At 41.4% G+C, this 21,663-nt stretch overlaps 2 protein-coding genes across 5 annotated transcripts; one reads left to right on the top strand and one right to left on the bottom strand.

The window, feature by feature from the left end:
• Window positions 1-304: 304 nt before the first annotated feature.
• LOC143894158 (putative cytochrome P450 6a13) lies at window positions 305-6,078 on the bottom strand. Of its 4 annotated transcripts, none has more exons than XM_077400281.1 (6): window positions 5,721-6,078; window positions 4,397-4,808; window positions 3,691-4,264; window positions 3,393-3,614; window positions 2,926-3,177; window positions 305-1,708 (listed from the first exon to the last, which is right to left on the bottom strand). In XM_077400281.1, the coding sequence occupies exons 2-6, from the start codon at window positions 4,745-4,747 to the stop codon at window positions 1,542-1,544; spliced, it is 1,566 nt and encodes a 521-aa protein (XP_077256407.1). In that variant the 5' UTR covers window positions 4,748-4,808; window positions 5,721-6,078; the 3' UTR covers window positions 305-1,541. The 4 variants fall into 4 exon arrangements, with proteins under 4 accessions (XP_077256407.1, XP_077256406.1, XP_077256410.1 ...); XM_077400280.1 differs by having other exon boundaries at window positions 4,397-4,793; XM_077400284.1 differs by having other exon boundaries at window positions 4,397-4,789.
• A 3,843-nt stretch (window positions 6,079-9,921) lies between these two features.
• LOC143894156 (uncharacterized) lies at window positions 9,922-17,964 on the top strand. The gene is made up of 13 exons (XM_077400267.1): window positions 9,922-11,917; window positions 12,312-12,506; window positions 12,770-13,005; window positions 13,299-13,510; window positions 13,582-13,658; window positions 13,763-13,959; window positions 14,040-14,200; window positions 14,305-14,473; window positions 14,550-14,743; window positions 14,822-14,951; window positions 15,010-15,199; window positions 15,284-15,426; window positions 15,722-17,964. The coding sequence occupies exons 1-13, from the start codon at window positions 10,552-10,554 to the stop codon at window positions 17,756-17,758; spliced, it is 5,307 nt and encodes a 1,768-aa protein (XP_077256393.1). The 5' UTR covers window positions 9,922-10,551; the 3' UTR covers window positions 17,759-17,964.
• The last annotated feature ends 3,699 nt before the right edge of the window (window positions 17,965-21,663 follow it).

The following is a 21,663-nucleotide window of genomic DNA, read 5'->3' as shown; positions in this document are numbered from 1 at the left end:
ATGGAGCGCGTAGGCCCGCAGCCAGTTAGGAGTTCCGCTGTTCCGCTTCGAGACGAACTGTATATGTAACTCAACCGCGGCCAACTCTCCTTTCGTAAATGGAAACGCGCGTCACCACACTGCTATACGCTTACGCGATTTTGTTTGTTTGTGCCGGGTGATATTCACGAAGTCGACGCTCTCGCGCGAACCGTTATCGTCGAAAGAATGATACTTACAGATAAAGAGAAAATATAAAAAAAAGTAGATTCAGAGTTAAATCGGCTGGATAAGCATGAATGTGTGCTACATGTAACACAAAAAATTTGTCTGAACAGCGCGGTACTTTATTTCAAAACGCTGCGTTTATAAATATATTTTATAAATGTTAGAATAAAAAGTACACTGCCTCTCGTGGAAAGTTAAGAGCGAGTCACTTTTAGAATTTAATGTAATGAGATAAATCTTTGATATGACAAAAACTACGTATAAGTACCTACGCATTGCAGAAATGAGAGTCGCTAATAACAGTGACTTAATGTTCCTTATAGTGGAGGTATACATATATATCGTTTCTTTATCTAGTTGAATATTTTAGGATATTGAGTCATCCCGTACGGTTTTTTTTATATTTGATAAATAAAAATTAAGAAACTTAAAAGAGTAAATTTAAATCGATTCGTCTCGCATCTTATACTTTTTCCAATTTTCCATCTTTCCAGTTAAATTTGCAGCAAACAACTTTATTCTCTTTTCTTTTAAAGCCTCTAAAAAATATTTTGCTACTTATGGGGGATATGGCATGAGCCTATTAGGAACTCAAACTCTCAGAACTCGACCACAACTCCATGAATTAAATAATTAAAAAGTAGAGAAAGTTGATGAAATTATAAACTAATTACGTATACTCTGGTACTAAAATCAAGAAATATACAAAAAGTGAAAATGATCACGTTTGACTTCTGAAGGGATTCAGAAGTATCAGTTCACTCGTTATTTCTTTGACTGAATAGGATAATTTTTCACAAATATCGCATTAAAGATTGTATTTATGCGCGCAGCATAAATCTCTAATGCGCGATTGCAAAAGTTATTCATATAGGTAAATCGATGTAACATAAAACATAAATCATCGATAACATTTCAAAATGATCTTGTTTCGTTCCCTTTTTTAATATTCCTTCGCGGTTCTAGATATAGGATTTCTATTAAAAGCGTCAAAAGTAGAAGAAACTAAAACACTCGGACTTTTCAGGAGAGCGAGAAGAAAAGATCTTTCAAGATTGAGATTTCTAAAAATCAAGAACAAATATCTTTTCTTAATCTCGAATTTAGATGGAAAAACAACATAAAGATATTATATGAACTTAATTCATTTCGCGAGTCTTCCTCCAATTCTGCATTAATTACTTGCAAGAAACAAACGAGTGACAACTGACGTTCTATTACTCTGTCGCGAATTAAGTACATTATCGTAGCGAATTTATATACGCGTCTATTTTTAACGTTAATCACTGGTTTCTCGAAGGAAAAAGAAACGCGCTATCAAATGCAGTCTGTATTTAGGAAGAGGAAGTAATGGCGAGCCAAAATCCTGCCTCGTTCGTGGTCACGAGACTCCGTCTGCTGAACTTGATCGGCACCGTCGACTTGTCGCATATTTCGACTCGATGATCCTTCAGAAATGATATTATCCCCATCTTGATTTGCAGCAACGCGAACCGCATGCCTGAAAAGTTGCAAAATCGTCATTAATGTGTCGAGTTTACGACGCGTCAGTTACTTAATTGCTGATTTAACGACGAGTTTGAGGCAAGCTTGCTTATCAAATCGGGACGGTGGCTTTTGCATAAAACACGCGCATATACGGTACATTATCAAGGTCGTCGTCCTCCGTGCCGCATAAATTTGCACGCTCAAGCGCGGTGCGTCTCGCTTCTTGAGCTAATAATTGCTAAGCGAGTTATTTAAACGACGAATTTCGCACGCTACGCAATCGCTTTAATATGCGATCTGTCGTCCGTCGATTATTAGTTGAATTAACGATCGCTTAAAGATAACGAGGAATATTGGCTGATTGTGATTCAACAACATTGGCACGCTCTTGCGTGAAGCATGGCAAACGGAGATAAGGGAAAAATGTGTATGAATCTCGATAAGACAATCGAGCGGGGATTACACGGCGTGTTTGCGAATTCTATAGATATTATTTCTTATCGACATCAAATAATTTTGTCATGGTACTAAAGTGCTGACCGGAATCAATAAGCCTTTTTTTATTCGAACGCGAGCGACGTAGCACGTGACGTAATGTCGCGCGTTGAGTCAGCGGATTATGAATTCTCTGGATTCACTGTTTGCTTAATCTCTCTACTCGCAATTCGACTGCGATATCATTCGCAGCCGTCCTACGGAAAAAATAAATAATTTAAGAGTTTAGACTTTAGACGTTCGTTCGAACAGCACAAAAGTCCGAAAACTGTTTAAAATATATCTGGAAGATAAACGATGTTGAGCAACTCTTCTTAGATCTGATAACATTAAACTTACGACATTTCGCAGAAAATTTCAGCTTTCGCGCTAAAATCGACGATTTGTGCCAAAAATTGTTTATATTTTTAAGAGAAGAAAAAGAAATAGATAAAAAAAAAGAGATCATGCTGTAATAATAGAAAATTTTTCGAAGCTTTCCGTAATAGATAGAATGGAAGTTCAACTTAACGCGAAATATAGGAAAAAGTGCGTTAAGAAGCTAAGTACTCTCAGAGAAAATAGTTCTAGCAACCATAATGTGACACATCTGACAATGAGATTTAAATACCCGCATAAAGACCCCTTCATATAAAGTCATGAGAATTATCAGAATATATAGCTACGTTGTTTCTCTCAATTTTCTAGCTGCTGGTACTACGTCTTTCTCCGATTGTGAGCGCAAGATTCGGGTACCTATGCAATTTCGTGGCCCTTCTCCAAATGGAAGATACGTGTAGGGATGTCTCGCGCGTTTATTCTCTTCCGTGAATCTCTCGGGATTGAATCTTGCCGGATCGGGATAGTAATTCGGGTCGTGGTGGAGGCCGTAAATCGGTATGATGACCCGTATGCCGGCCGGCAGCTCCACATTGCTGTTGGGTATTCGGTAGTTGTACTCGCATCTTCGAGAGAGCAGCGGGGCCGGCGGATATTTCCTGAGAGTCTCTACACATTTTATATATATATTTAAATAAGCATTCCCAGATTATCTCCAACGGTTTTATTTTTACTGACGGAACTGTCGCGTGACGACTTTTATCGCGATATAAAATTGAGATCCGAATCTCGTTGTTTGCGAGAAAAGGGTTATGCGTTCGGGGATATACATTTTTTTCCCTTACTTTCGGATTTCTCAATCAATGACATCATCAGGTCCATACCTAATATTACCATGTCGAGATACTTCATTTCCTGCACCGCGTCGTAAGTCAATTTTTCACCCCGTTCTTGTAAAGCGTCGTGTATCTCTCGCCTGGTCTTATCTTGAATTTCCTGGTTCAAGGCCAGCTCGTAGAGGCAGAACGCGATCGTGTTCGATGACGTTTCGTAGCCGGCGGCGAAGAAAACGAATGCTTGCGCCGCGATAGTATGCCGATCTAATTCTATAAATAACGGATTTTTTTTAGCTTTTGTAAGTAAAACGATGCCGTATATTCCGCATCGCAATTTTTGATTTACCGGCTTCCTTCGCCGCTTGGGCGTCCTCGTCGCTGCAGATCGTCGGGTTGCCGGCTTCGTTCTCCAGAGTACCCTTGTTTCTTAGCTCGATCAGCAGGTCCATAAAGTCGTACCTGGTCGTGCCGTTACTTTCCCTCTGGCTGATCATTTGCGACACGACGTCCATGAAGAATTTGGTAACACTTGGATCAACGAGCTGAATACCCAGCAGTCTGTACAACTTCGGCATGGCCGTTCGTAGCATCCTCCAGAGAGAGTCCTTATAACTCGGCTTGAGCCTCTTCGCCGCCCTGTGAAACTCGGATTCGTCGTCAGTGAGCGCGTTTATCTGTATGCCGAAGGCGCAGCTGCCGATGACGTCGATGATGAATTTCGCGGCCAGTTCCCGTACCTCGACGGTTTGGTCGTCGTTGCAGCTCGCCTCCTTGATGAGTCTCTGCAACTCCTCGGAGCACTCCACCAACAAGTAGAACATCCGCTTCAGCTTTCCCGACGAGAAAGCGGGCGTCAGTTTCGACCTGAGACCCTTCCATTTGCGCCCTTCGAGATTGAACAGATGTCCGGAGAGCGGATCCTGGCGCGTGCACAATTAAAATGGGATTTCATCAACAGAGCTCTCGCGTATTTTAACAAATATTAACAAGAAGTAGCAGTTAGCGTCTCGGCGATGAAGACAGCAGGAAAGGAGATTAGTTGTCGCGCGTACCTGATCGTTATTGACCGGAATCCCACGGTTCAGGAAGCAAGCGAAATCCTTGACGCATACGCTCTTCACCAGATCGGGATCGCGTAAGATCAGCACGGGCGATCTTACTCGGAATGCGCCGAAGAACCTTTCATCCTTGAACCACTGATACATCTCTTTCACGTTTTCCGGCAGAGACTGTCGGAACAGGAGTAAGGGACCGAAATTCCCGACCAGCACGGTCGGCTTTCTGAACGGTACGCCGCGGCTTTCCCAAAAGTCAAAGGTTGCCGTGAAATAGAAGTACAGGCTACCGAGGAGGAGCCCGATAAGCAGAAAAGGATCCAGTAATATCGCTACGATGCCAAGCATTTTCAATCTCTGCTCAATGCGCGAGTCTCAAATAGCAGCAGCCTTTCTAAAAGCGTATAATCTATGATTTATTATTATGACTGAAATGATAACTGTTTTTCTTTCATGTAATTTTATCGTAGATACATGTATATGATTAATGTGTCTTGTAATCCTTAATTTACACTGCATTCGATAGCTCTTCGACGCGAGCGGGTTACTCGATAGCCGCGCTGAATCGTTCGCATAATCGATTTACGACGTTGTTGGATCCTTCTCGCGGCAAACGAACAGCCGCGGCTGTTTAGCTACCGAGGTCTATTTTTGAATTCGTTTTACAAACGTAAACACTTGGCGGCGCAAAGGAGCACCACGAGGAGAGATTACGATGCTCATGCTCGCGCGCGACATATATCCGATTACACGCGAGCTCCGGTCGTATGTATACAAAACGCGTGCGCAGTTTAGCGGAGTCCTACGCTTCTTAACCACCTGCTGCTTTTAACGGCTACGTCAAGACATTAGCGTTAAAACTTTCCGTCGTTCACAGCTCGATTTCTCTCGTGCACGTTGCACGGACGTGTCAGAGATTTCAAATATTCTTGAGAGTTTTAAGAAGAAACAGTAAGACATATATTGGTCATATTTTCTCTAAAAATTTTGTACGCGATTTGCAATTTTAATATTTTGTTGAGAAGTGTATACTTTATACTACGACGTGGTAATGATAATAATATAAAATAACGATCGAATCGTTCTTAATTAATTCGGCTTTCCATCGACATCCGCTTTTACTTATACTACGTCTCGTTCGAGCGTTTGGAATTTTTAAGAGAGAAGAAGAAGCTCGGGGGATAATCAAAAGAAAAAAAGCACGTATATTTTATTAATCTATTAAAATTTTCGGTGTGATATATTTGTTTTAGTTTCCGTTACGCCAATGCGATTATTTCAAATTCCATTTAGATAAGCGACGATTTTTTATTCCTCTTACGTTATTCCTCTTATGCTGCGTCACGCAGTTTGCGTCGGCAGCGATTATCGGCTCACTCCGTTTCTTCGCCGAGGGGATGCGCACTCGCTCACTGGCATTCCAAGGAGTAACACACCCAAACGGCACAAGTTCCGTTCGATTTAACGCGAAGGAAAGTCGGATGCGCTAAAAGACATTCCGCGGCATGATTTCGCTCGTACCGACCGCGGTTTCCCGACCGCGGCGGCCCGCGAGGGGACAGCGAGAAGAAGAGACAAGGGACGACAGGGAGGAGAGGAGAAACGACGCGTTTATTCCAAGCGTGTAACGTTGACGTTGTATCGTCGCGCCGTATCGTTCCCGCGGAAAGGCTGATCTCCCACCGACTGGAAGGCATGAACGAACGCCACGCATTTATAGAGACCTCGCGCTCGGCTTTGAGCCGAGCCCATATGGCCGACCCGATACCTCCGCGGATAGCTCCGGGTTATCTTCTCAAGAGGCTTGTGCATCCCTCTCCGTCGCCGGTATCAGCCGCTCCGACAAAGAGTAGAACGAACTTGCATTTGCATTCTTCTTCGCGCGCGGCCGCGTATCTTCTTCAGTCGTGTAAATTCGCTGCCTCGTTCGAGTGAGTGGCGTGTATCTTTCGGTGGAAGACGGAAAGAGAAGCGAATTTGAACACAATAAAGCATTTAAAATGCGCATTACGGATCTTCGTGTGGAACTGAATTTTTCAAAGTGCGTTCTATCAGATCTAGTAAAAGTTGTTGTATAACTTTGTATGAACTTCGTTGAACAACCTGGTAAGTTAATCTAATCTTTGTGAAGGCAACATTTACTTCATTCTGATGAGAGTCTGCAGAACGTGACTAATCATTATCTTTAAAATACGATCAATACGATACACGTATAGATAAACATAGAGATACTCCGATATATTTTTATATTTCATGTAAATAAAACAATGCAGAACTGGTCGTTACCAGTCGTATTTTCGCACTAAAAGAAAATAAAATGTTTTATTTTTCCTACTTTTTCCGTTCTTGAGCTAGATCGGATATTTGTTTAAACATTTGGTTAAACAAGCGTGCAAAGTTGAAAATAACGCGGCTGAAAGATAAGTAAACTTCATTTCTCCCGCAACAGAATATTGGTTGTTATTTGCGCATTTACTTTGATATCGGTAAAACATGAAGCGCGCAAATATTGCGTTAAGATCTAGAAGTTAGTGATGTCCGTCTCTCTCTTGTATTGCGACGTGCATTGCAAATGAAAATAGATTTTTCTTTCACGTTTATCCCTGCAACGTTGATCTCTACCTCGATGGAAACAGATGGCGGAGCACGGGGAGAGACGCTTACATTCCTTTTGAACGTTTATTCGACTTGTGCATGCATTTCCAACCGATTCGCTATATTTTCTTCCGCTCCCATTTATTTATAATATCTTTTTCTCAGTCGAGAGATTCCGAGCGTTGTGACTCTTCTGCATATATCTGTGCGTTAGATATATTTATAATAAAGACAATTAAGATTGGAATGTGTCACGATCATTGAAGTAGATTCTGTCTAAAAAAATTCTGAGGAAATCTTGTTCGATAAGATACAGATATTATTACGTTACGAACGATAACGTTTCGCATTGTATCAGATGTGAATGCAAGTTTATCTTTCTCAATCAAAACTATAATCTTATCGAGCTCTTTATCATGATCAACAATTTTTTATTATGAAATGGTCATAAGTAGTCGTGAAATATTATTTATTACATGTGATTAAATCTTAATTATTGTTAGACTGTATATGTAGAAGCATCAATCGTCAGCGGTATGTCAAGTTTCCCTAGTAGCATATAATGGAGTATATACGTCCTAAACGTTTAGGAAACGTATATGAAACGTATATACTCCATCATGTGCTACTATGGTTTGTATTCCGCAATATTTCTTAAGAATTTCTAAAAATATGATAAATATTGCTGACCTTTTTACATAAATGCAATGTGTAAGAATATATAAATATTGCTAACCTTTTTACATAAGTGCAATGTGTAAGAATATATAATCGTATTATTGTGTTAATTATAAAAATAAATTAATGTACTCTTCCTGTTTTGTGCTTCACACGAGACGTAAAAGAGACATTATAATGAAGAGCGATTCTCCCAAATAAGAATAAATAATGAATTATTGACAAATGTAGTTTTCATATTTATAATTTTCACAAAAATATAAATATAAAATTATAAAATTGTGTGTGTGCGTGGAAAGAAAAAGATATATCAAATCAGTGACCAACCGCTGATAATTGGCCGACTATTGATCTTGCTGCCTGCTACAGAAGCGACTGGTTCCGTCGCTAGAAATGTTTCGCGAATTGTACAATACGCGGTGCGAAATATTCTCCTATTTTCGTTAAATCAAAGAGTTCTGTTCCAACATAAGTTTACTAATAATTGAGATATTCGAATATTATGAAAGAAGCAAGCGTGTTTCGAAACTGCATATCTATCAATTATCTCTATACAAAAATAGCTATTAAAAAAATATTAAGAACTAAATAAATTTATGTTTATTATATAAAAAAAATATTATACTAAAAATTCAAAGATTTCAAAGATTTGAAATATATCAACACACATAGTTTTCTTGCAATATTAAAATTTGCACCGTGTAGTAGGACAGCGTAGCAATAAATCGATATTAAAACGTGTATGTATGTAATCAAATTGATTTAAATAAGACAACGAAAACTCAGCACAAAATAAATAAACTTATTTTATATCACATGAGAAAGTATGTTGGCTTCAATTGCTTCGCTGTATAAAATACACATAGATAATTACCTGATAAAACTTTTACTGACATAAAAGTAGCATTAAAAAAAAATTTGAACTTTGTTATAAATGTTCTTAAAAACTAATCCCGAGGATAGAATCTAAAAACATTCATATATGCTGACATTATTTATAAAGCAGCTTATGTTTTAAATTTCAAGCAATTTATAACGTTTCTAATTTTTTTTTACAATCTCCTTAATATACTATATGCGTATATTAAAAATAATCAATTCTTCTTTACACATACTTTTGCAAATAAATACTTCAAAGAAAAATAAATTATTAAAGAAATATAAATTATTAAATCGGTAGAAATATACAGTAACATAATATAAATAATTATGTATATATACTTCTACAAATTTAATTTATTTGCATTTGTTTTTAGAAGAATTTATATTTGCGATTTGAAGATTCTGAGTGTGCAAAATCGTAAATTTCCTATTTCGTTTTATTACTGTCGCAAATGATTTTTTGCACATTCTTCGAAATTTAGAATCATCTTTTTGTAGCATATAAGTTTCGTGCCCGAAGAAGCAGACAATCTCGCTGGCTAAACTTGGCAGCAAAATCTGGGAATTTGAATAGCTCTTCATTGTGTCCGCATATTGTTCTGAAATACGCAATAAATTGCTAAACCAGATGGCTGCTCAGTTTAGTACAAGTTTACGATCTAATTGTAAGAACAAATTTCGAAAAATAGCGCTAAAAAAGATTTGACTATATGATCAAATTATGTTATATTTTTATGTCTAAATAATTTGATAAGATAACGTTCCGCTAAATGTTTATTATATATAATTATATGAAGAGAGAGAGAAAGCATACACGATAGTAATGCCTTGAAATTCTCAGACGTGATTGAGATTAATCCGAATATACGTCGGATTTTACTGGTTGCAAAGGCCAGTGTGAGCTTTGTCCGCAAAATTTCGCCATCGTCCGTCGAGATTGACTAAATTCGCAATAAGCGGATCAGCGTGTTCGTTTGCTGCTGTCCCACAACCTAAATAGGACTATGAATAAATAATCAGCCAAACGTATTCATTTGAATGCAATCACTGCTACGGGAAAGTCACATTAAAATTTCATTACTTGTTGTCCAAAAAATTAAGAGATTATTCATAGTTTAGTCATAATTAAGAAGAAGAGAAAATAAATTAATAAAAATGAACACATGTAATACATACATTGACACTTATTAAATTAATATTGATAATATCGATACCTAAATATATTTTATTTATGTGAGATTTTTAATCGCAAATGTGATAAAAAATATTTTTAATAAAGTCAATAAACTCTCGAATTTTAAGCTGATTATTTGATAGATATCTCATTAACGCGGAAATATAATTGCTGTATACACATTGTTAAAAGTGACATTTGAATCGATTCTCACAACTGTGAACGCTGCTTCCTAAATCTCAAATTATTTCGTGACAACAATAAAGCAGTGAGATTTACTTTATAATATGACGCGGGAGATTAAGCCGCGAGCATCACCGAAATTACGCGGATCACTTGGTGATCCTTTGGTATCTTGCGTAATAAATACGCGTCAGATGGACCGCAGCGGATAGCGTCGATGCAGTCGGAGCCGCGGTTAGAAGAGGCCGCTGCCGTTCTGCTGGCGGTCGACCGCCTCGAAATGTTGATGCTAAATAAAACTCCTAGCTGCTTGGACCGATGCCATGCGCTCTAATTTCCGCGAAGGCACGGCCGGCTGTAGACGTGGTGGCCCGGGGTTTGCCACGTCGGAGGGCGATCGGCGCGACAGATCGTTGATAGATCCTAGGGTTTCTTCGCGATCGCGAAACGGGAAGTGGAAGATTGCGGAAGAAGCGGAGAGGCCGCGGGTGAAAAGACGCGGAGCCGTTCATTTTGGACGGATTTCTTGAACGGGAAATCGCTCTCGCGCATCAAGCGACAGGCATCATCGGCAGACGGTGGGTCGAGCCTCGCGAACAACGTCCGGTACTCGCCTCTTCCATGTGAAGGCTGCCCTGTCATGGCTATCGCCCTTCTGGGCAAGTGCGTCGCGCTGCTGGGTCTCGTCATACTCTACGCCACCTGCTATGGCTTCCGGATACGCGACATCGTACCGCAGACGCACCATCAGACCGTCTGCGTCCCGGCGCACGGCAGAGCCTGCCCAACGGACAGAACGGTGACGACCGGGGGACTTTCGGCACGGAAATGGCACGAGGACACGGTTCCGCGGACCATCGCTGGTGGCCGGAAACCACCTGCCGAGTCGACGTCAGATGTCGGAACGGAAAGAGCTCGAATAGAGAAGATCACTCAACATCCGAGAGACAGGGATACGACTGGAACTATGCCGAGGAGTTCCAGGATAGAAAGTGACGAGGAGGATGACGACAAGGAGGAGGAAGAAACGGTTGTGGAAGTGGAAAGCATGGAGGAGGATGAGGAATTAGTGGGGGATTCTGAAAGAGATCAGGCGGATGGAAAGACAGATGAAGACGAAGAAGAAGAAGAAGCATCTGAGGCTGAACTATCAAATGAAGATGCTGAGGATAAGAAAAAAAGAGTGAAGAAAAAGTTTCCTATTGATGATGATAATGATGATGAAGATAAAGATGAAGATAAAGGTGATGATGATAAAAAAGTTTTTAAAAGAGATTCAAAGAAACAAGTGAAGGAAATTAAAACTACAAAGATTATTAAATCTATGAAATATAGTAAAACTGATGATAATGATAAAGAAGAGGAAGATGATAAGAAAGAAAAAGAAAAAAAAGCAACCAAAATAGATCAACGAAAAGTAATAGAATCACTTAAAAAACCACTTAGCGTATTACATAAAAAACAAGAAAAAGATGACAAAGATGAAGATGAAGATAAAGGTAAAGAATCTGATATAAAAGAAACCACCCCAGCACCTAGAAAATTAGAGAAAGTGAGGCTCGCCGATAAAAACAAAACAAGGATAGCTAACATTTTACCTAGTAAACCCGATGTGGAAAAACCAAAACAAGAAGATAAAAAATCAGCCGATGTTGCGAAACCAGCGGTTGAAAGCGTGAAAAAGACAATCGAAAGCACAAAGAAAATTGAATCGATCGATAGCACGAAAGAATCCGCCGACGGCACGAAGAAATCAGTCGAAAATGCCAAGAAATTAACTGAAAGCACGAAAAAAGTTGAATCGGTGAAGGCTACTCCTAAACCTAAACCTAAACCTGAAACTGCAACGAAGACGGACGAAAAATCGAAGACGCAAGTGAAACCCGAAACTTTAACACCTGCACCGAAGATTAAGAAGCAAGCGAAACAACCGGAAAGGGCGGATGTCAAAAAAGTAACAGCGAAACCAACTTCGAGACCGTCGAAGGAAGTTTCGCAAGCGGAGAGTGAGTATTATGTGAAAATGGTTCGATACGAAAAGCGAGCTTATTCGAAGACGTTTAGTGTTTCCGCGTGAATAGGCGCTGGTGGAAGTATCTTAAGTAATAATCTAACTAAGTTAATATTCAACAGCCGTGTGTAATCTTTTATTCGCTAGCTTCTGCTACGCGTAGAAATTCTGCATTGTTTCTTTTGAATAATCTTAAGGGACACTAAAACAAATTTTTTCTCTTTAAATAGACCTTTTTGAAAGTGCACATTCTTTATCTTTATTTCCTCGTTCAATACAAGCAAACTCAGAATTTCAAAATAGATAGACGCATCTCAAAATTTCAAAATAAAACTCGTAAAGAAATTTCGCAATTTATTTTAGGTAATTAATCAGGCGATATTTTTTAGAGCAAGAGACGAAGCAAGAGCCGAAATCGAAGAAACATGTAGATGCGTCTATTACATTGTCCGAAGTGAATGATGCAATTCTGCGTGTGCCGACCTTCGTGCCAAATTTTACGAACGTTGAAAATCCGGAATGTCAGCAACATGGCAAGATATTCCTGCGACAATTGAGAGGTTACAAGTTGTGGGCGCTGCAAAGTGAGTCGATTGACTGAAATAACTCTTCATTCTATTTTCATTCAGAAGCCAAAGTTATTTTAATTACTTCAACTAAAAGTTGTTCAATGTTCAGACTAATAATTATGTTACTGAATAAGGATACGTGGGCATTGTTGAATTAACAAAGCTTTTTAATCGAAGCTTTCGGCTCGCATCTATATATAAACAATGATCGGAGGAATGTTTCTGTTTTCGAAAAATTGCATCAATTTCATCGAACCAAAGATCTGTCTTGTTTCCAGTGTTAGATTCGAGCGCAAAGATTCCGTCGAGCTTGTTACGAGGAAACGTGAATCAGTTCGGTGATTACGATCAATGTTTGGGTGTGCTGGCGCATGTTAAAATAGACGACAAGACGATAAGAATTCAAGGGAAATATTGTCTGGCTACTGTGGATCTGCAAGCTTCCCATTCAGACATGAGGCTGCCGGTCAATCTAATGCAAGCCCGCACTTTTATACGAGGAAATATGCACGACGTAAGAGAAGTTTTGTTAAAGTTAAACGAAAATAAATTGTGAAATTTATATACCGTCTGTATCTCGAGCGAAATGTAAACGAAAGTTAAAGAAGATATTGATAATGGAAATCTATTTAGATTCATATTTTTTTTAATTAAAAATTTGTTTTTTTAAATTGTATCACTTGGTACTTTTTAAATAATATTTTTATAATAGGTCTTAAAATAATCTTGATTTTTTTAAATTTAAATAACTCGTTTTTTTAAATTAGAAACTTCTCAGCAATTCGTTGTTTCGATTGAATGTTTCAGCCAGGTCATTTCATTCCAAAATTCACTACATTGAATTGGGCGCTGTGTTTACCCGCGGCGTGTTCTGCCGAGGACGCTGAACGTGCGTTAGGAAGTATCTTAAAGGATTACAATGGAACTGTTGGAATTAAATTTACGGTGAACGTCGATCCTAACATGTGTTACGTCAAGCAAAAATCTCAGACCTATTCGAAAGAGACAATCGGCGTTTTGTACGTATCTCTTTATTACACCACGAAGAAACGCAATTGTGATAAATCCATGTTACTAATTTATTTTGTAGGTATTTTTACGCTATGATTGTTTGTCTCGTTATTGTAGCGACTGTGAGGGATTACTTCGTGGAGACGCGAGGGAAAGGTACGCGGGTCTCTCGATAAGATTTAATCTCTTACGAAATTAGGTTTGCCGGAATATTTCAATACAGCGGCGATTATGGCATAATGCATGCATTTCCTTCGTAGGAAATTATTCTGAGAGGATAATCATGTCATTTTCCTTACGAAGGACGATTAAAGACTTATTGAAGGAAGCGACGGACGCTGCGGATATTACGTGTATCTACGGAATAAGAGCCCTGGCTACGATCGTTCTTTACGTTGCCCACCAGCTTATAACAATTTCTCGAATACCGTTTAGCAACCGCACTTTTCTTACCGAGGTAAGATCGTTGGACGAAGTTCGCCTTTGTGTAAGAACGCCTCGACACATCGTTTCATTGATTAAACGTTGCTCGTATAGATCGCCAATAATCCGACCAGCTCTGTTCTGCGAGTATCGTTAGTTTACACGGACGCGTTTTTGCTGCTAAGCGGTGTTCTCACCGCTTACAACATGGCGAAGGAGCTGAAGACTCGCGGTGAAATTCGCTGGTTTTGTCGTTTCGTTGCCAGATTTATCAGGTATTTTAGATTCAGTAAAAATGAGAAAAGTCCTCGCAGTTATTCGACTCAAATTCAAGAAAGAAAGGTTGCATTGAATGTTCTGTCATTGGCACGCTCTTCAGACTTTCACCGGCGTTGCTCGCGGTGGTCTTCTGGTATGCGTTCGTGATGGAACACATCGGCTCGGGTCCGCAATGGAACAGCGTCGTCGCGGCAAACGCGGAACTCTGTAAGAACAACGCGTGGACGAACCTGTTGTACGTGCAGAATTTTTTTCCATTCGAGGAGATGGTGAGTAGATAGCGAGCGACGAATCGAAAAATATTTATGGATCGTATCTATCCGTGGAACGATGGATCTTTTACAGTGTGCCACGCATACGTACCAGTTGGCCTTGGACATGCAACTGTCGCTCTTGGCGCCTATCCTAGTCTTCTTCCTGCAATACAAACTCCTCGTTGGTATCCTTCTGATGGCGTTCCTCATCCTGCTATCTGCCACTCTTCGTTACATAGCGACAATGAACAATTATCTATCTCTCGTCATCTATCACGGGATATCGTGAGTATTACAATATTTCAGACATCTTACGCGCGCGCCCTAGTAATGCAGACTTTGGCGGTATATCATTGATTGCAGATTAAAGCGCCTTTACAAGACTGCCAATTTAACTTACGCGCTGCCGCTGCACAGAGCGACGCCGTACGTCTTCGGCGTCGGCCTCGGCGTGCTGTTGCATTACGTTGGGAATAACGTCAGGATTCACAGGGTACTCCCTCCCGGCATAATCATAATCGCGCGTGATCGTGGCAGTGTTCTAATTTCAGGTGTTAGTGATCTTGGGTTGGTTGATTGCGACGGCCTTGGGCTCATGGTCGTTATTTTCACCCTGGCGCCAGGCCAGGCGGGACTACGTGTACGACGCTGAAGAGGCTACTCACTATGCAGTAATCGGACCGGTGCTGTGGGCCGCGGCTCTATGCTGGTCAATATTTGCCTGCTTCACGGGGCACGGAGGTCCGTTGTAACGCTGCGGTAACAACAACTCGATAGGCGTGTAAATAGACAGGAGCACTGACGCAATAATCACTCGCTTTGTAGGCGGCGTTAACAGATTCCTCTCCAGCTACTGGCTAGTGATCCTGAGCAGAATATCGTACGCCGTGTACCTAACGCAATTCGCAGTATTTTTCTACAATGTTGGGACCACGAGATTCTCTACGGAGTTTCAGCCTCATAGAGCAGTAAGTCGTGCGGACGAAGCGGAAATAATTTACGAAGCCGCGCAGTCTCTTGAAATTGTAGATTTATTATAAGCTTATATTCTCACCGCACATTTAGCGCTAAATCTATCTGTCTGATTATTGTCTTTAACAATATAATACAGTAATACACTATCAGTTTCTGTATAAAATACCTCTCAGAAGTATAAACGACACTAGAAAAATAATTCAAAAGCGAATTTCAGACCGCATTTAATGCTACTTTATGTGCGAGAAAATTAATGCATATATGGGTACATTATTCTTACGTTTGCAGATTGATCCTCTGGAAGTAGCGATAGTGATAGCCGCGTCAGTCGTTTTGACGTTACTTTTTGATCTTCCGATGCAGGAGGTGAAGAATGTCATAATGGAAAGCACGGACGTTTCGGCGCTCGAAGTTTCCGAGGAAAAAAAGACACGCGCGAGCGAGGATAAAAATGCCGAAACCGTGGAAACCGCGAAAGTGGCGGTCAAACATGCAAATAGTTTCGAGGATGACGAAATCGCGTCCACCGGGTGGGACTGGCAGAAGGATATAGTTCACGGTGCTACCATTCTCGAGAGGCACGACACGGAAGAGGAAATAGTAGACGTACCGACACTGAAGAAGGTGAACGGAAGGCGAATGTCATTCATCGATCATGATTCCGAAGAGGTATCGAGCAAAGATCGAGCCAAGCTAGTGACTAGAAAACCATCCAGAGACACGGAGAGTTACACGGATCGTAAGATAGGTATAAACAGTCAGAGATACGCCACGGATGACTCTGAAGAAGAAACTGTCGAATTTCTCAGAAGTCAACGGGAACATGACGAGGCTGTTGCTCAGCGGAACAGGCGTTCGTTATCCAGGACCAAAGATAAGAGACCGTCGTCAAGGGATAGAGAAAGTGACGAAGAATGGCAACGCAGAAAAAAGATCGAGGGCGATTCGAGGCAGTACAAGAGATCCGAATCCAGAGGAAGAACGTCGGCCAGGGAAGCGGACGATCGTTCTTGGGAATTCGTCGGAAAGGAAGGTTCATCCGCCAGAGAACAGCACGAATCGAAACCGCTCCTCGTAAAGTCGGTGGATATCACGAGTAGAACGTTCTCTTCCGAGAGCGAGGATGAGCCGTCGAGCCAAGGAAGAGCGAAGCCGGTACGCGCTTCGAGTTCCGAAGCAAAGACGAGCGGCGAGGAGGAGTGGGAACGTGAGTTGAGGATACGAAGGAAACAGTTTATGGAAAAACTGATCGCTCAGCAGCGCGAATCGTTGGTTGAGGGGGAGAGCGAGGCCAGCGTGGAATCCTTGACACGCAGATCCTCAGCGGAGGGTAGGATAGCCTTGCTAAGGGACGATATCACGCCTGAAGATAACATGGACTCGTGGACCGTTAGTGTTGGTCCACGGATTGCGCTTCTTGGATCCTCTCAGGAACCGAGTGAGCCCGAGGAGGATATTTACATGCGACGTAGGGAATATCGCGAACAGGGTCCACCATCGAGAGAAGACAGTCTAAGCGAGGAAGAGACAAGTCTGGACACGTCGAGGAGGCCATCCTACACCAGTAGTAGTCAGAAAACGTCCATGGAAGAGGAGGATATTAACAACTATAACTTCACGTTGACCCAGGGAAGCAAGAGAGAATCCCTGCAAGATCTGTCGCAGTTGTCGCAGGAGAAATTGGCGAGTGCCGGTTGGAACGTCGTGAAGAAAGAAGGCGATCTCTCGATCAAACCGACGTCGACTGGCTTGTTCAAACGAGAGTCCATCGTGAAGAGTCAAGCGAGCGAGGAGGATCCCGAGTACCTCCTGCCGGAGAGGCCCAAACTGGTTCAGCAAGAGCGGGAACATCCCTTCAAAACAGCTTGGCAGATGCAGAAGTCTAAATCGGAGGAGGAAGGCTTCTCGGTGTATACCATAAAGGATTCCAAGGAGCAGCAATCCGAGACTAAGACGAAGGAACCGCCAATTAAACGCGAACATAGCGGTGAACAATCCGAGGATATCGAATTGTTCGCCAATGACGAATCGGTCGAAGCCACCGTGGTGCTAAGAGGTAGGAGCACCGATACGGAGGATACAAGGACCGGCTCGACGAGATCCGGCACAGACGAGACAGATTCGGTCTCGACGGAATGCAGTAGAGCTATGCGCGACAGAAATCACCGGCAGAGCTCGACGAAATCAGAGACCGACGAAGATTCCGCGAAATTTAATTGGCCCGGCGAGGAAGAAGAAGAGGCGGCGGAAGATGAGATCTACGAAGCTGGCCAGAGAAGGAAGTCGGAGGAAACGGACTGGGACTGGGAACGCGAGGAAACTTGACGAAAATGATTTTAGACGATTGTATAGAGTGACTATGTTTTACCTTCAAATTCGGTTGAAGGTAAAGACGAGGGGAAATAATGACCGGATTGCAGTTGTGCGATTTACAAGACAGAAAATACGCTGGCAAATATACATGGAGAAATGGTGGAAATTTATATTAATCGTTATATTATATAAGTTAATAAATTATGAAGAAAATATTATATACACACTATTTTTTCCATTTTTTTTTTTCACCAGTGTTTCCTGTCGTTTTGGTAAGTATTTTGCACACGTTATGTGTTTGCGATATGGATTCTTTCGTCATTTACAAATCTGTTAATTTTTTATTTTAAGAAATTCGATAGAATATCCGGTAAACATTTCAGAGTTAATTATAGTTATTGTTAAATGATATACGAATAAGATTGCTTTTCTTAAATGTAGAAGAAATAAAATGATTCAAGTATTTGCCTTCAAAAAGTTCATGAATCTCGTCTCACAATGAAAACGGAGTAACACACAAACAGGATCGATAAAATACATCATTAAAATGTAATCATCAGAAACGCATTGTTGTCTTCCAATTCTGTGGTCAAATGGTCTTGTTAACGCTAATTATGCATCAAAAAGTCCATGAGCTATCTGTCATTTCATCTTTCTGTAGAAAACGAACATTTTACGAGTTTGTCGAAAGTACGACTTTAACAAAACATATTTTTGATGTATGATTTCACATCACTTTTTATATTAATTATGATTAGAAAGTAGACATAATTATGCAATATTGAATTAACTTTGAAATTCAAATTCTACATATAGCCTTTTTAGGTAAAATATATCACAAATGAAACTTTATTTTAGTATTATATCGAAAGAAAGAGAAAAAGGAGAGGGAAGTATCGAATCAATTATATGTTATTCTTAGTATTTTTTAAACGTTCAAGAAATTCTGACTGATATGTCACAACATTTCAATTGAAATAAACCAAATATCGTTAAGTACTGATAACGATATTGATTTCGCTTACTTCATTTGCCATTCGCAGGCTGTTCGGAGAATTCTAAGATGCAGATGTGTACTCGCAATTAATTTTAGACTTATATTGTTAGATGTAAGGCCTCGTGGACGTTTTACGTTTTTCGCGTTGAGCGCGGAAATACGCATTAGTAGGTTAAAGAGGAGAAACGGCTGATATATTTTACGAGACAAAATCTCGTAAAGAGCTCGTGCGCGAGCGCATAATGTTCACCGCTCGCTCGGGCTGGTAGGCGATCCTCGGACGGCCGGATCCACTGTGAGGTGATCTACGCTCGCATTTATGGCGCCACGGGGATTACTTCCGTTCACCATACCTACGGATCTGCGGGCGGCGGTCGCCGCTCTCACGGCGGCGCGGCGGCGGCGGTTTTCATTGCTTTCGCCCGACCGCCGCCGCGGCGACGGTGGTTTGCCTCGTTTATGTCTGTCACACGGGACACGGAGGTAAACGAAGGCTTTATACCCCCTCGCGTAAACATAGCCCCGTACACGCACTGCATAGACTGAAAAGATCGGCGCGTTGTCGATCATATTTCATGCTTACGATCTGACATCTTTATTTGTGTCGCAGCTACATTGAGAATAATTACCGGTTTCCCTACTGGCCGACACGTCACACCACAGAGAGTGCTTGCGCGGATACGCTTGGCCGTGACATGTCGCGCAAACAATTACTTTTAACCCTTTATTTTGCCGCGTTATTAAAGTGTTGGTACTGTTTTCCCGTGACATACCCAGTCTCACGAGTGCTGGTCAGCCGTAAGATTATCTTAACTAGAAAGTGTATTCACGTCTCTTTAACGTTAACGGAGTAATTTTGAGAATTGTGTAGTCAATTTTGTTCAAAATTTTTTAATACTTGCGAATTATTTGATATCGATTAAATTTTCTGTTATAGATACATAATATAATATAGAATTACATTCGTATATATCTATAAAATCTATTTAAAACAATTGCGTGGGATTGCCATAATTTTATCGCGCGCAGAACAAGATAATTTATTGACTTGCATTTAAAATATTTCGCGGGACTGAATGAGGTCCGACGTTATTACGCGGCGGAATCCTTACGTAAAATATATATATATAGGAATATCCGGAGACTTCGACGAGTGCTTCTGGTTCCCGCGCTTTCTCGGGTATGAAGCCGCAAAATTGCATAGTCAACGTGATCCCGGACGTCCGAGGAATCCGAAACGGTTGAAGCGCGAACGGTACGACCTGCCACGGATCACTTCGTACCAATTTGGACTACGATGCCCTGCGAGATCGTGGCCGTGAGCGAAAGCCTTGGAACGGGACCCTTGAAATTCTAGGCTTCAAGATCTCGGGATCAGCATGGGTCTTCATAAGCCAGGAATTCGATAGCGGTTCCGAATCGCGGGCTGTTCCGCATCCTTGACGTCTCCGTCGAACGCGGATCTTTGCCGGAGGGACGCTAGGGACGGATTTTTCTAAGTAAGCCCTCTCTCGAATTACGATCCTCTTACGAGCTTACCTCCTATGTCTTTATTTCAAAATTTTAGTTATCCAAAATAATCAGAGCAGAATAAGAGAATTCTACAAAAAAAATCTATAAAAGTACAAAAATTACGTATAATCGATCATAAATCGCATAAATCGAAATATATTTTTCTCCGCTTCTCTCTCTTTAAAGTGACTCCTAACGCCATGAAAAATCCGAAAAATATGACGATTCTCAATTTCAGTTATATCTTAGAAATTAATAACGATAATGGTAAACATTTTTTTTATGTGAAACAATATTTCTAAACTTTCTATTCTGGAGAAATGAGGACATGAAATTTCTTATAACTCCTCCCTCGATTCGCAATATGACTGATCCACGCGCCGATATCGCGATTCGGCGTTGATGAAGGTGGCGGTGACACGCCGCGCGGGACAAAGAAGCGACGTGGAAGTTGTGAAGAGGTAACAGAAGAGGGAATACAATAGAAAATATTCGTCCGGGCCCGCCTGTTATTGCCTCGCACGTACCACGCGACGTACGTGTCGGTACGTTCTTATTTACTTTATCGAGAGAAGACGAGTCGCGCGGGCGGCGCCTCTGGTGTGTTACGATTTCCACGTCTTCTCCCCGACCGTTCCCCAAGTCCCCAAGTTCCAGCCATACTCCGACCTTTTTTCCTCCATCCCTTTCTCCCTGCCACCGCCTCCCTCGCCGACCGAAGCGCGACCCTTCTTCGTCTCTTCGGAAATGCGCGCGCCGGACGTGATCTCTCCGCGCGCATCGTCTCGTTAGTATGGCTGCTTATCCGCTTTTCCCGTTCCCCGAGAGCGCAACGTGAATGCTGCGCGTTTCTTCTCTATTGTCGTTGATTTCGGCTTGGTCCACGTGCAGCGTGTGCACACGCGTCGCACACGACGGCGACGCGTGTCCACACGAGCGCACACGCCGACGACGGAGTTCGCGCGCAACCCTCTATATCCTGCGAGACGTGCCCTGACTACCATCGTGGGCTCTCTCTCTCTCTCGCTCTCTCTCGATTTTCAAGACCCGGTTCCGTTCTCCCCGGTGTGCACCATCCGGGATGCCGTCGCGTAACGGCGTTTCTCGAGAAGTATGTGCCTCTCTTGCAGCGCCAAACGGCCGAAGAACACCTCGCCAACATAAATACCACGAAATCAAAACATAAACTTTCAGCATTGCAGTAGTTGCACCTCCTATTTTCATGGCAAGTTTGAAATTCGCCCAAGTCCGCAAATTAAAATTTTTGTCATCGTATTGAAATATGTATTGAATCGCAGCAGCGGATATATTAATAAGTCTCAAAATTACTTAAACTTTATTAGTAAAGGCAGATGATTCTTTAGTTAATCATATTTGTGAGAAACGAAGAAGTCAGTGACGATTTTAA

This window comes from Temnothorax americanus, unplaced genomic scaffold (genome assembly GCF_048541705.1).
Source record: "Temnothorax americanus isolate GAGA-0224 unplaced genomic scaffold, ASM4854170v1 Scaffold13, whole genome shotgun sequence".
NCBI classification, from domain to species: Eukaryota; Metazoa; Arthropoda; class Insecta; order Hymenoptera; family Formicidae; genus Temnothorax; species Temnothorax americanus.
Note: the sequence above shows the minus strand (reverse complement) of the source record. Positions and strands in the feature narration are given on the sequence as shown.

Coding starts and splice junctions, on each gene's coding strand:
- LOC143894158 (XM_077400281.1), bottom strand. CDS start 4,747: ATGCTTGGCATCGTAGCGATATTACTGGATCCTTTTCTGCTTATCGGG. Junction 3,178..3,392: donor TCTCGACATGGTAATATTAG/GTATGGACCTGA, acceptor TAAAATGTGTAG/AGACTCTCAGGAAATATCCG. Junction 1,709..2,925: donor AGGGCCACGAAATTGCATAG/GTACCCGAATCT, acceptor GCAACTTTTCAG/GCATGCGGTTCGCGTTGCTG.
- LOC143894156 (XM_077400267.1), top strand. CDS start 10,552: ATGGCTATCGCCCTTCTGGGCAAGTGCGTCGCGCTGCTGGGTCTCGTC. Junction 13,511..13,581: donor AAAGAGACAATCGGCGTTTT/GTACGTATCTCT, acceptor TTTATTTTGTAG/GTATTTTTACGCTATGATTG. Junction 13,659..13,762: donor CGTGGAGACGCGAGGGAAAG/GTACGCGGGTCT, acceptor TTTCCTTCGTAG/GAAATTATTCTGAGAGGATA.